At 37.6% G+C, this 13,779-nt stretch overlaps 3 protein-coding genes across 3 annotated transcripts in view; all 3 read left to right on the top strand.

Annotated features, from left to right (window-relative positions):
• Nucleotides 1–238: 238 nt before the first annotated feature.
• Nucleotides 239–2,041, top strand: LOC111460027 (aspartic proteinase CDR1-like). The gene is made up of 2 exons (XM_023103104.1): nt 239–1,046; nt 1,398–2,041. The coding sequence occupies exons 1-2, from the start codon at nt 239–241 to the stop codon at nt 1,877–1,879; spliced, it is 1,290 nt and encodes a 429-aa protein (XP_022958872.1). The 3' UTR covers nt 1,880–2,041.
• A 1,711-nt stretch (nt 2,042–3,752) lies between these two features.
• LOC111460026 (aspartic proteinase CDR1-like) lies at nt 3,753–5,214 on the top strand. The gene is made up of 2 exons (XM_023103102.1): nt 3,753–4,563; nt 4,736–5,214. The coding sequence occupies exons 1-2, from the start codon at nt 3,753–3,755 to the stop codon at nt 5,212–5,214; spliced, it is 1,290 nt and encodes a 429-aa protein (XP_022958870.1).
• Nucleotides 5,215–7,209: 1,995 nt separating this feature from the next.
• The window catches only part of LOC111460074 (dol-P-Man:Man(7)GlcNAc(2)-PP-Dol alpha-1,6-mannosyltransferase), a 10,753-nt gene continuing 4,183 nt past the window's right edge, over nt 7,210–13,779 (top strand). The window contains exons 1-11 of the mRNA XM_023103160.1: nt 7,210–7,405; nt 7,587–7,628; nt 7,733–7,778; nt 7,902–7,988; nt 8,443–8,498; nt 10,481–10,598; nt 11,276–11,334; nt 11,787–11,858; nt 12,567–12,630; nt 12,850–12,953; nt 13,456–13,527. Of these exons, the coding sequence (XP_022958928.1) occupies nt 7,283–7,405; nt 7,587–7,628; nt 7,733–7,778; nt 7,902–7,988; nt 8,443–8,498; nt 10,481–10,598; nt 11,276–11,334; nt 11,787–11,858; nt 12,567–12,630; nt 12,850–12,953; nt 13,456–13,527 (843 nt within the window). The 5' untranslated portion in view covers nt 7,210–7,282. The remainder of the gene's footprint in view (nt 7,406–7,586; nt 7,629–7,732; nt 7,779–7,901; nt 7,989–8,442; nt 8,499–10,480; nt 10,599–11,275; nt 11,335–11,786; nt 11,859–12,566; nt 12,631–12,849; nt 12,954–13,455; nt 13,528–13,779) is intronic.

Below are 13,779 nucleotides of genomic sequence, written 5' to 3'. Positions count from 1 at the left end.
AAAAAAAAAAAAAAAAAAAAAAAAAAAAAAAAAAAAAAAAAAAAAAAAAAAAAAAAAAAAAACTAGCAATTTAACCTTGAAATTTCAGAATTTGAAAGAAAAAAAATGGTAATGTTCACTCGATAATTAGGATTATAAATTTCCTAATTGATTCACTTCCATTTTTGCTGACCCTTCATGTTTCTCATTTCTATATATTTATTCGAATTCCCCATTCATTTTCATCGTCACTTCATCAATGGCACTCATTTTCTCACTGATTTTCTTTATCTCCGCCGTCTCCTCCGCTGCCGCAAACGGTGGCAATGGCTTCTCGGTCGAAATGATCCATCGTGACTTCCCCAAGTCCCCACTTTTCAACGCATCAGAAACACACTACCACCGCATCGCCGACGCTCTCCGTCGCTCCATCAGCCGTGAGATGGTGTCGCTGACAGACACGGGGAAAGCACCAATATATAGCAGCGGAGGCGCGTACGCTGTGAAAATATCCCTCGGAACGCCTCCGTTTTCGATTGTAGCCATTGCTGACACTGGAAGCGACATCATTTGGACTCAGTGCAAACCTTGCCCGAATTGCTACCAGCAAATTGACCCGATGTTTGATCCGAGTAAATCGTCGACTTACATGACAGTCCCGTGTTCCTCGCCGACTTGCTCGTTTGCAGGGCGGGGAAGTTCTTGTTCCTCGAAATCCGTGTGCGAGTACTCCATTTCATACGGCGATGGATCGCACAGCAACGGGGATATTGCCGCTGATACCCTTACAATGGACTCCACCTCCGGCCGCCCCGTGGCGTTTCCAAGGATTGCCATTGGCTGTGGCCATGACAATGCTGGCTCTTTTGATTCTAAAGTTTCTGGGATTGTCGGGCTCGGTCATGGTTCAGCTTCCCTTATCCAGCAGATGGGGCCGGCCACCGGTGGAAAATTCTCTTACTGTCTGGCACCTATTGGAAACTCTCACGACTCGACCTATCTTAACTTTGGCTCTAATGCTATCGTCTCTGGCTCTGGAGCCGTCTCGACTCCAATTTATACTAGTGGTAAATACAAAATATTTTCTTATCGATAAAATGATTCATGGGTAGATGAATAACTCAGTAAGCTAAAATCATGGGTATATAAGTAAGAGATCATAGAAGTTTGTTGTCGTAACAAACGATATCGAAGTCCCGCTCTAAACTTAGCCAGATATTGGTCGTGTGCTCTAGAGAAAAGGAGTTGGCCTGGATTTAGGGTTTAAAAGTGGATAATACTAGTCGTGTGCTCTAGAGAAAAGGAGTCGATTTTGATTTAGGGTTTACAAGTGGATAATATTATAGTTTTACGTGAGTTTGTTCGTTATACTAAGATAAATTGTATAAGTAATTATTTTTTTTTGTTCACGTTTGTAGAAGGCGACTTTGAAACTTTCTACGTGCTGAAAATAGAAGCAATGAGTGTAGGAAGCAACAAATTTGATTTTACAAGCTCTTTACCATTTGGAACAAACGGGAACATCATTATCGACTCTGGCACGACACTTACATTCTTACCATCGGACACCTACACAAGCTTCTCCAAGGCGATTTCCGAGGGGATGGACCTAAAGCCCACGACTAGTCCAATTCAAGACTTGGAGTATTGCTTTATGACTACCACCGACAACTATAAGGTGCCACCTGTCACGGTGCACTTCGAAGGCGCCGACGTATATCTCAAGCGAGAAAACCTGTTCGTTAGGGTGGATAACAACGTCGTTTGCTTGGCATTTATGGACAGTAACGGCGTCGGCCTACAAATCTATGGCAACATTGCACAGACTAACTTCTTGGTTGGCTATGATATCAAGAAATCGACCGTTTCTTTCAAGCCAGCAAATTGCGCTGGCTCGTAATTATCATGTCCTTATTATTATGGCTTTCTCTAATTTGAACGACTTATGTTCTTATGACTTTCTCTAGATTGAATGACTTATGTTCATCACTCTCGGGGACCAAAATATTTCAAGCCATGCAATAATGGTTTATTTCTACATATCTCTACAAATATTATTATATCTTATTCGAGTCTACTTTTACCCATATATAACTAATACGATTTATTTAAAAAAAAAAAATGTGACATAAAAAAAACAATGCATTCATATACATTTAGCCCAATCATGTCTCTATATTCAACACCTTGTGTCTATGATATTCTCGTGCTCGAGTTATTTCAATAAATTTTGTCCTCCCTTAACATAGGGTTGCTCTAACTCGAGCAAGCATAACTTTGGAGTTATTATGATTAAACCACGGGAAAGAAGTAGTGACCCATTATATCTCTATTCATTAGGATTATTGTCTGTGAGAACCCACATCGGTTGGGAAGGAGAACGAATAATTTTTTATAAGGATGTGAAAATCTCCCATAGTAGACGCGTTTTAAAACCGTGAGGCGGGCCAAAACGGATAATATCTCCTAGCGGTGGTCTTCGGCTATGGTATCAATGGCAGTCACCAAGTGGTGTGCTAGCGAGGACGCTGGCCCCCGAAAGGGTGGATTGCGAGAACCTTCGTCGGTTGGAGAGGAGAATCAAACTTTTTTACAAGGGTGTGAAAACTTCTCCGTAGCAGGTGCGTTTTAAAACTGTGAGACTGACGACGATACTGTAACGGGCCAAAGTGGACACTATCTGCTAGCAGTGTATTTAGGCTGTTATACTGTCTTTTGGATATATTTTGATCCGTTTACTCGAGTATTATAAAACTAAAATAAGAAATTTTCTCCAAAAGCAATATAAATGTATCTAAATGGGAAGTAAGTTTATGATTAACCTTTTCAAACCTTGTTGCCATATTTATCTCTTTATAACTCATTTATATTTATAAAGGAAACAAAACCTTTTGTTTCTTTTCGAGTAAAGACAATGACATATAAGACGGTGATTGAGATTAATTTATGAATATGTCATGTGGTCAAAATCAATATAGTTTTTACATTCGATTAAATCTCTGTATCTCTTATAGAGAACAAATTGTTCCGAGAATAAAACATACATAAAGAAGAGATAAATTTGTCCCTGTTAGCTAAATTGGGTCGAGGAGGGGATTATATTTTCCATCTCGACCTCGATCTCGTTCCAATTCCTGCTCTGTCCCACTTTCTATATGTATTTAATAATAAATTTAAAAAATAATATGTATATTGTATGCATACACATATTTACGTATTTAGTAAAAAATTTAATATATATATATATATTATATGTATACACATTTGTTTACTTATTTAGTAATAAATTTTACAAATAAATATGTGTATCACATTTATTTACTTATTTAGTAATAAATAAATAAATAAATAAATAAATTTCAAGTTGTTATTTTAATAAATATATATATATATATATCTATATATATTGCAAGATTTAGAAATTATATTAAATATTATATTAAAAATATTCTTATAATATTCAAAAATGCAAACTCCATAGCCAAAAGAGTCGATGCTAATAACATTAGAAAATGCCAGTTCACTCGAAACTATATTAGGGAAAAAAGTTAATAAAAAAACAAACCACAAATTTAACCTTAAAATTCTAGAATTTGAAAGAAAAAAAATGGTAATGTTTATTGGATAATGGAACACAGAGTGTTTTTTAATCATCAAAATTAACCATTATAAATTTCCTAATTCATTCACTTCCATTTTTTGCTAACCCTTCATGTTTCTAATTTCTATTTATTTATTCAAATTCCCCATTCATTTTCATCCTCACTTCATCAATGGCACTCATTTTCTCACTGATTTTGTTTATCTTTGCCGCCACCTCCTCCGTTGCCGCAGACGGTGGCTATGGCTTCTCGGTCGAAATGATCCACCGTGACTTCCCCAAGTCCCCACTTTTCAATGCATCAGAGACACACTACCAGCGCATCGCCGACGCTCTCCGTCGCTCCATCAGCCGTGAGATGGTGTCGCTGACAGACACGGGGAAAGCACCAATATATAGCAGCGGAGGCGCGTACGTTGTGAAAATATCCCTTGGAACGCCGCCGTTTCCGATTGTAGCTGTTGCTGACACTGGAAGCAACATCATTTGGACTCAGTGCAAACCTTGCTCGAATTGCTACAATCAAACCGAGCCGATGTTTGAACCGAGTAAATCGTCGACTTACAAGTTAGTCCCGTGTTCCTCGCCGAATTGCTCGATTTCAGGGCTGGAAAGTTCTTGTTCCTCGGAATCCATGTGCGAGTACTCCACTTCATACTACGATGGAACCCACAGCAAAGGGGATATTGCCGTTGATACCGTTACGATGGGCACCACCTCCGGCCAACCCGTGGCGTTTCCACAGACTGTGATTGGTTGTGGCCATGACAATGTTGCCGCTTTTGGTTCTAAAATTTCTGGGATTGTTGGGCTCGGTCAAGGTCCAGCTTCGCTTGTCCAGCAGATGGGGCCGGCCACCGGCGGAAAATTCTCTTACTGTTTTGTACCCGTCGTAAAGTCTAACAACTCGAGCTATCTTAACTTTGGCTCTAATGCTATCGTCTCTGGCTCCGGAGCTGTCTCGACTCCGTTTTATACGAGTGGTAAGTACAAAACGTTTTTTAATCGATACATGATTTGTGGGTAGATGAATAACTTTTAGGGTTTAAAATCGGGTAATATTATACTTTTAGGTGAGTTCCTTCGTTATCCTAGGATGAATGATATAATTATTCTTATTCTTATTATTATTTTTTTTTTGTTTGTTCATGTTAGCAATAAACTACTTCAAAGGTTTCTACGTGCTCAAAGTAGAAGCAATGAGTGTAGGAAACAACAAATTTAATTTTACAAGCACTTTATTACTGGAATCAAAAGGAAACATCATTATCGACTCCGGCACGACGCTTACATACATACCGGAGGAAACCTACGCTAACTTCTCCAATGCAATTTCCAAGCTGATGGATCTCAAGCCCACGACTGGTCCAATTCAATTCTTGAATTATTGTTATGAGACCACCACCGACGACTATAAGGTGCCGCCTGTCACGGTGCACTTCGAAGGCGGCGGCGTGAATCTCGAGCGAGAAAACTTGTTCATTAGGGTGGCTAACAACGTCGTTTGCTTGGCATTTGTTGCGAGGAATGACATGTTTGTCTACGGCAACATTGCACAGACTAACTTCTTAGTTGGATATGATACCAAGAAATCGTCTGTCTCTTTCAAGCCATCAAATTGCGCTACCTTGTGATTATCATGTCCTTGTTATTATGGCTTTCTGTAGTTTGAACGAATTACTTACGGTTCTTCGGTTCTTGACTTCAGAAACCAAAATATTTCAAGCCATGCAATAATTGCTTTTTTTCTATTAATCTCTACAAAATAATTGTTTCTTCTTTTTTGTTTTTTGTTTTTTAATATGGAGATTAAAATAAAATAAAAAATACCACATTAAAATCATACTGAGGTTGACAGCGGTACGTGATGGGTCAAATCGGATAATATCTGTTAGTGGTGGGCTTGGGCTGTTACAAATAATATTTGAGCTAGTCATCGAGTGGTGTGTCAGCGAGAACGCTAGGTCTTTAAAGGGAGTGGTTTGTGAGATCCCATACCGGTTGGAGAAGGGAGCAAAAAATTCTTTATAAAAGTGTGAAAACCTCCCTCTAGCAGACGCGTTTTAAAATCGAGAGGCTGATGACGATATGTAACCGACGAAAACAAACAAAATCTGCTAGTGGTAGGCTTGGACTGTTACACTATCTTTTGAATATATGGTATTAGGTCTCGTATGTAAGACCCATCAGAGTGAGGAAATGTTATGAAACTCCTGGGGTTTGATCTAATAGCCAAAAAAAACAAGACTTTTAAAACTAAATAAAACTGGGTTATTAACTTATAATCTACCATAAAATTTTTATGACATAATGATGGAAAATTCGATTAGTCAATCTAATAGACACGACGGGCTATTTCTAATGTGGAAATAGAAATGATTTTAGACCAAATTAGAAATGATTTTAAAAAGGGAAGAAATTCTAAGCCCAGCCCAACTTAATCAGAAATTTAAGCTCAGCCCAGTTAACTCAGATATTTAAGCCCAACCCAATCTAGTAAAAAATTAAGCCCAGCCCAGTTCACTTAGAAATTTAAGCCCAACCCAGCCCAGGCAGACATTTAAGCTCAGCCCAGTAAACTCAGAAATTTAAGCCCAGCCCAGTTTACTCCGAAATTTAAGTCCAGCCCAGTTCACTCAGAAATTTAAGCCCAGCCCAATCAGAAACTTAAGCCCAGCCCAGCTCACTCAGAAATTTAAGCTCAGCCCAACCCAGTCAGAAATTTAAGCCAGCCCAGCCCAATCATAACTTTAAGCCCAGCCCAGCCTAGTCAGAAATTGAAGTCTAGCCGAGCCCAGTCAGAAATTAAAGCCCAGCCCAGCCCAATCAGAAATTGAAGCCCAGCCCAGTTCACTTAGAAATTGAAGCCCAGCCCAATAAAAATTGAAGCCCAGCCCAATAAAAATTGAAGCCCAGCCCAGCCAAGTCAGAAATTTAATCCCTGCCCAGCCCAATTATAAATTTAGGCCCAGCCCAGCCCAATCTGAAATTTAAGCCCAGCCCAGCCTAGTCAGAAATTTAAGCCCAGCACTGCTCACTAAGAAATTTAAGCTCAGGCCAGTTTACTCACAAATTTTAGCCTAGCCCTGTTCACTTATAAAGTTTAGCCGAGCCCAGTTCACTTATAAATTTTAGCCCAGCCCAGCGGAGTCAGAAATTTAAGCCCAGCCGAATTCACTCAGACATTGAAGCCCAGTCCAGTTCACTCTGAAATTGAAGCCCAACCCAGTTCACTCAGAAATTTAAGTCCAGCCCAGCCCAGTTAGAAATTTATGCGCAGCCCAGCCCATTCAGAAATTTAAGCCCAGCCCAGTTCACTTGGAAATTTTTAGCCCAGCCCATCCCAATCAGAATTTTTAGCCCAGCCCAGTTCACTCAGAAATTTAAGCTCAGCCCAGTTTACTTAGAAATTTAAGCACAGCCCAGCCCAGCCCAGTCAGAACGTTAAGCCTAGCCCAGCCCAATCTGAAATTTAAGTCCAGCCCAGTTTAATCGGAAATTTAAGCCTAGCCCAGCCCTTCCCAGTCAGAAATTTAAGCTTAGCCCAGTTCACTCATAATTTGAAGCCCAGCCCAACCCAGTCAGAAAATTAAGCCCAACCCATGTAAGCCTACAATCGCACGCTTCTTCCGGCTGAGTCGTCTGTTCTGCTTCTCCTTCGACATTCCTCTGTTCTTCGAGTTTGCGAAGTTCAGCACAACAATGGCTCCCAATTCTTCAAAATTCCTCGAGCGCTTCGGCTACGATCTGCTATTGGGATCCATAGTCGCATTTTATGCCTTCATGGTGCCTTACACCAAAGTTGAAGAGAGCTTCAACGTTCAGGTTCACTAACTTATTAACTCTTTCTTGTTCTTCCTGGGCTCAACCAAGAATTTCACTTCATGTTTATCCCGAGTAATGAGAATTCGATGTAGTGTGTCGATATTTTAACGTTTTAGATTAGTGATGATGATCAAGGACATTGCTGCAGCTGTTTTATTCTAATAATCGTAGTGATTTTCAGGCAATGCACGATATTTTGTATCATCGGCAGCATATCGACAATGTAAGGAGTATACATTCTTTCCTTTTTTCTCTCGTTAGACCATGTTTGAAATGGGTTATATTGGATTTTCTAACAAAATATTTGACTTTTTTTTTTAACCTCAGTATGACCACTTGGAGTTCCCCGGAGTTGTTCCTCGCACTTTTATTGGTAACATTTGACTCAGCTTATGAATATGTGGATCTTTTTCATTTTCTTATTTGTTCTCAATTACTAAATGGCCTGGTACATTGATATTTAGCATGAGCCTAATAAGTAATTTTGGTTTTGTAGGTGCACTTTTTGTATCATTGCTAGCATCTCCATTTGTACTGGTAATAAACTTACTGCACTTGCCCAAAATATATGGGCTCTTAGCAGGTAAGAAACCACTTTTTGATTCAGGGGCTTACACATGTAATAGTTTGATTATACGAACAAACAGTTTCTATTTTTAAACTGATAACTTCCATATGTTATCTGTCCCTGGGATGTTGTTATCCTGAGTAAAAGCTTATTGGCTTCTGATAAGTTCGGTCATGACTTGAGTGACGTGCAGAAGAAAAAAAAAAAAAAAACAGCTCTTATGACTTCTTCAATTTTGTTAGAGGTTTGTTTTTATGAAATGAATGAATGGTTGGCTATTGACTTCTGATAAGTTCGGTCGTTGTTCCTACACCTCGATATGATGTGGTTTTAAGGGGCTTGTTGGTGATGGCTATTCTCCTCCCGAATTATGTTCCTCGTGTGCATATTCATTGTTATTTACTTATTTATTTATTTATTTTGTGTTTTGACATGAGTTAACTTGCATATTGTATTTTTCTATGTGCAGTTCGTATAGTATTAGGCTGTGTTGTACTGTCAACTTTGCGTTTCTTCCGTGTTCAGGTAGACTACAATTTGTTGCTCTAGCTCTTATTTCACATCAATTTTCTATTTTTTATGGGTATGGTTAGTCATATTGTCCTATAGGCTAAATTGAAATCATGTTTTTGAACAATTTTTTATTGAAGCTTTATTATTGGATGACATGCGGTGCATGTGCATCATATTATTTCTTATCGATAATTTTACTTTAGTATGTGAGTATGTGGGTGGGAGGAGAGTGTATGTCTGTGTCTTTAAAGCGCACGGTGTACCTCAAGGTGACAAACCCCTGGATCGCCTCAAGGCGAGAGGCAACAAAAAGGCGAGGTCTGAATGAAGCGAGACGCAATGAATAAATAAAAAATATATATAGAGCATACTTTGTAAAAACATCCAAATGTCAAAGCCTTGATGATTAATACTAAATATTTAAAATTTGAAAATGTCAAAAACATCTAGTGTGAGATCCCACATCGGTTGGAGAGGGGAACGAAACATTCCTTATAAGGGTTTAAATGCCTCTTCCTAGTAGACGTATTTTGAAACCGTGAGGCTGATGGCGATACGTAATGGGCTAAAACGTATAATATCTACTAGCGGTGACCTTGAGTTGCTACTAATAGTATCAGAGCCAGACACCGAGTGGTGTGCCAGTGAGGACGCGGGCCCCCAAGGGGGATGGATTGTGAGATTCCACATCGGTTGGAGTGGGGAACGAAACATTCCTTATAAGGGTGTGGAAACCTCTCCCTAGTAGACGTGTTTTAAAACCGTGAAACTGACGGCGACACGTAACAGGCTGAAGCGGACAATATCTACTAGCGGTGAGTTTGGATTGTTATACATCCAGTATAATTAGGCATGTGCCTTCGTCATCGATGAAGTGCCAACCAGTGTGCAAAGGTGCAGCCAGGCGAGCACCTACCCAAATTTTAACAAAGGCTAGATGGCCGTAGGCCACCGCCTCTTGCCTGAGGTGCATGCCTAGGGTCACCTCAACATCGCTGGGTGGGTATGTACAAAACTATGGTTTTTGAAACATATAACAAAACTCTGTTGGAACCCATTTCAGATAAGCACTATGTTTAACAAACACGGAGAAATTTAATACGGTGACTCCTTGATGAAGGACATTTTGGTAGATGGCTAAGATAGCCGTCTTCATGTGACAAAGGTGTTTGATAGAATTTTGGTTGAGAGAGATGAAAAACAATTTAATGAACTTATACTGTGGAAAGACGATCACTACTATGTTCATATGTTTTTGTGCACTGTTCAGAAAATTTGACCTTGGTAGCTGTTACTCTTAGGAAGATATGGGGGGTTTGAGCTTAGCCAAAGGTCATCAAATTCCTTATCATTTAATAATAGTTAAGGATTTATGCTAGCAAGAGTTAGTATGTGATTTGTCAATAATAGTTCAGTATTATCGGTTCATCTGACATCTCATTTTCCTCCATGATTTTTATATGCATCCTTAGTGTTTGTAATTGGTTGATGTATGTATGCATCTACCAGCTGCCTTCCTTTGGTTGTGCGCCAAGGCTTGGTTTTGGCTCTTGTTCTACTCTAAAGAACTAGATTTCAATTTGTAGCCGTTCGAAATAGACTTCTAATGTTATTTCTGTGAATGAATTGAAGACAAACAATTTCAATGGTGGTTAAAATTCTTAGAGACAGTTTCGATATGTCAATCATTTTCTTAAAGAAACCTAATTATGTGTAGTGTCACATAGTAGTTTCATTCTAATAATGTGTAATGCAGAATCATATCGTAGCTTTCATTTTTGAAATCGAAGAAAGTGAGGAACTAAACGTAGTAGCTTTCTTTTTTGAATCAGCTTGGAAGATGTTTTCACTTAGGATTTGTATGTGGGGGGAATCTGCTTATTATAGAAAATGATAAAAAAATTTAAATTTTGATACATACTTGTACTGATATTTTCATTCGATACTTGACTTTGATGTTCTATTCCTTGCTAAGTTGCTGATTGTTTGAACAGATTCGGAACAAATTTGGACTTCAAGTAGAAGCTTTTTATATAATACTCACTGCAATCCAGTTTCATATGCTTTTCTATGCTACCCGGCCTCTTCCTAATATCTTAGCTCTTTGTGCAGGTTGTTTCTCCAAGCCTTTTAGTTAATCGTTATTCATTCTTCTCAACTTGCATCTATACAGAGTTTTCTTTGCGTGGCTATGTCAAGTTGATGGCGTTTGAACAATATTCTATTACTGCAACCCCTCCTGCTATGGCTTGTGTAATTTTGACCTCTAGTGATGTAAATTAAAAAAAAAAAAAAAAAAAATTGGGCTGATTTATGAAGTGAAGTTTGAAATTTATATGAGCATCATTAAATACAATAGCTTTTTGTTGTTCAGGTTGAAAATGACTAAATTGGAATGAGTATATTTACATATGATTCACTTGTATAATACATTACCTTGTGTTGGCGTATAATGATGTTTCAAGGTAGTACATAAAAGTCTTAGGAGTCATGCATTTTCATTTCACATAGGATTTCACATCCAAAATCTATCCTCTTGTCTGGTATTTTATTCGAGGAAAATGGAATTGGTATCTGCATAGTGGTTCATGTTTGGCCTAGTTGAATTTTGAGCTTAAAGGAAATTTTGAGCTTAAAGGAAATTTTGGCAATTTGTTCAGAAAGTTTTCTTCTTTTCTCTTGGTATCCATGCCCTTAGTAAATCAACATTATTTTTCTATGTTTGTCCTTTCTTAATGTAGTACTATATTCCATTTGTTGGAAACCCTTATTTTTCGTACTTGTTGCAGTTAACATGGTGTATGGATATTGGCTCAAAGGGAACTCCTATGCAGCATTGAGTTGCTTGGTATGTGCGTCAAAGAAAAATCTGAAACTTTTCTAGAAATAAGACATGATGTTATTGTAAAAGGTGGTAAACATGATTTTTCTGTCTCCTTGTATTTCATAGTAGCAAGAAAGTATAATCTGAAGGTTGTCTGGAACTAAAACAAGGAAGTAACGCATTTAGTCTAATGAGTTTCTGTCACCTTTATGGTAGTCCCGATAATTGCTCCTCTCTCTCTCTCTCTCCCCTTCCTTTCGGAACAAATTTTCTGAAAAGTTCTCATCCAGCCTTTTCTCTATTTGGATTTTTTCCCTAAGAATTCCATATCTGGAGTTTCGTTGACACTAACAGTTCATCTTTGATAGTTGGACTGTTTTATTTGTTTGTGTTGAATTCAATTCTGGAACTATGTATCTGTCTTAGTGGCATTGGTTTTATCTCAATCCTTTCACCTCCTCTCTCTCTGTCGTCAGATATTTGCTACGATCATTTTCAGATGTGACATGCTGTTACTTCTTTGCCCTCTTGGCTTGGAGTTTTTGATGGTATGTGGATCCTACGAAGGTTTTGGTTTAAATTAATTTCTTGGTTTTTATTGTTTAACTCATCTTGCTGGATATTTGATTTATTATTCATATCAATTATGATTTTTTCATGTCAATTTCCATTGTTCTGTTTTCAGAAAGATATTTTTCTGAAAAAATGAAAAGTCTTTATGTTCATTCTTTTAGTATTTATGAATTCTATCAGTTTTTTTTGTTCTCTGACTAAAGGTAGATTTCTTCCCAGATTAATGGAGTTTCAGAATTAAAAACCAGTATGCAAAATGATGATGTTTCATGATTTGTATATGTCTACATAGTTAATCAATGCACGACTCAAAGTTGGCTATAAAATTCAGTTTTTAGATTACTGTAATTGTAATTATCTTTCTTTAGGAAGATATGCACATAGAAATTGAAAGTGTTTAAAGAATTGAAGCCTCCTTGGCTTGCGGTCAACAGAGGTTTTTTTTTAATATTTCTTTTCCTCTCAGAATCTTTGGTGTGAGCTAAATGGAAGAAATTTTAGGGATACCTCCTTTGACTTCCGATAATTTTATGGATTTGAACTAGATCAAGACATTTGCAAAACACTTGGCACTATAAGGCGGATAAGTTGGATGGGGGAGGAAGGATTAGAGTTCTACAACCATTCTCACCATGCTGTGTGGCTATTCTCAATTATTTTTTATCTTTATTTTTTCCAAACAGATCAAATCAATATCATTTTGTGGGGCTCTAAAGCGCTGCATTGGTGTTGCTTTGTTGTGCATAGGTTGGTAAGCTATTAGTTGCTACCTTTTTAATTCTTCATTTCATTGTAACTCTTTTCGTGTGATGCCTCACTTCTTTTCGCACATTCATTTTGTCAATGATATTAGTTTCCTACAAAATTCTTCATTTAACTGATCTTATTAAAAAAAATTATTTTTGTTGTTCGTTCATCTCTATTAATTTTGGCTTATCTCGTGATTTGAATCTGTTCATTTTACAGGTCTTACAGTTTTCATCGATTCAATATTGTGGAAGAAATTGTTGTGGCCTGAATTTCATGTTTTCTGGTTCAACTCTATTCTAAATCGAAGTTCAGAATGGGGTGTATCCTTTTAAGAGGGGTTTTCGTTTTTGAGGGCTGCTTTATGAATATAGTTAAATGAGAAAATACGTCAAGTTTTTTCAAATTTCGTTGACAATAAATGGCTAATTTGTTGCCTTATTTTACATCTTTAGGTCTTCTATGCAATTCCGAAAAAATCTCTCTTTAAAGAATTTTTTAAATAAATTTTTAGAAAGATGCTTAGTGGTTTGACGTTGTCTACAGTTTTAGTTGAATCCTTTTATGGATTATTAAACATAATCATTCATCCTTGTGCGTGTATTTGTCTATTGTAGGTGGAAGGTTTTACTGAAGTTTTGGGGCTAAAAGCAACAGTTTTTGAAAACTGGCTTGTAAACTGTCAAGCAACCTTGGGTTTTTTTTTTCTTTTTTTTCTTGGGAAGATGCTTTACTTGCGTGTAAATAATGATGTGAACAATGCCTACCATCAAGTTCTCTGAGATAGATTGACCAGTGTGCTTCCTTAATAACTTTTGACCCCAGACCCACCCTGTGCATTGGTATTTCACTTCAGCACTTCCACGATCATTACTTGCTGGATATCCTCTTTTTCTGGTGAGTCTTTCTGAACCATGTTAACAGAAGACATTACGTCTGAAACTTCTCATCTTGTTTTCTTATGCCTGTAGACTCGTATACCAGTTTGGAATGCTTTTCTGGAATCTTGTTCAGTGTACTATTAACTTGTTAGTTTCTAGAAATTCAACAGTTAATTTCACAATGATAAAACAAGATTTTATAGTTTCTGTATGGCAATATTACTCATTGAAATGTGACATTTGTGTAAAAAAAAAAAAAAAAAAAAAA

This window comes from Cucurbita moschata, unplaced genomic scaffold (assembly GCF_002738365.1).
Source record: "Cucurbita moschata cultivar Rifu unplaced genomic scaffold, Cmos_1.0 Cmo_Scf00023, whole genome shotgun sequence".
Taxonomy (NCBI): domain Eukaryota; kingdom Viridiplantae; phylum Streptophyta; class Magnoliopsida; order Cucurbitales; family Cucurbitaceae; genus Cucurbita; species Cucurbita moschata.
Note: the sequence above shows the minus strand (reverse complement) of the source record. Positions and strands in the feature narration are given on the sequence as shown.

Coding starts and splice junctions, on each gene's coding strand:
- LOC111460027 (XM_023103104.1), top strand. CDS start 239: ATGGCACTCATTTTCTCACTGATTTTCTTTATCTCCGCCGTCTCCTCC. Junction 1,047..1,397: donor GACTCCAATTTATACTAGTG/GTAAATACAAAA, acceptor TCACGTTTGTAG/AAGGCGACTTTGAAACTTTC.
- LOC111460026 (XM_023103102.1), top strand. CDS start 3,753: ATGGCACTCATTTTCTCACTGATTTTGTTTATCTTTGCCGCCACCTCC. Junction 4,564..4,735: donor GACTCCGTTTTATACGAGTG/GTAAGTACAAAA, acceptor TGTTCATGTTAG/CAATAAACTACTTCAAAGGT.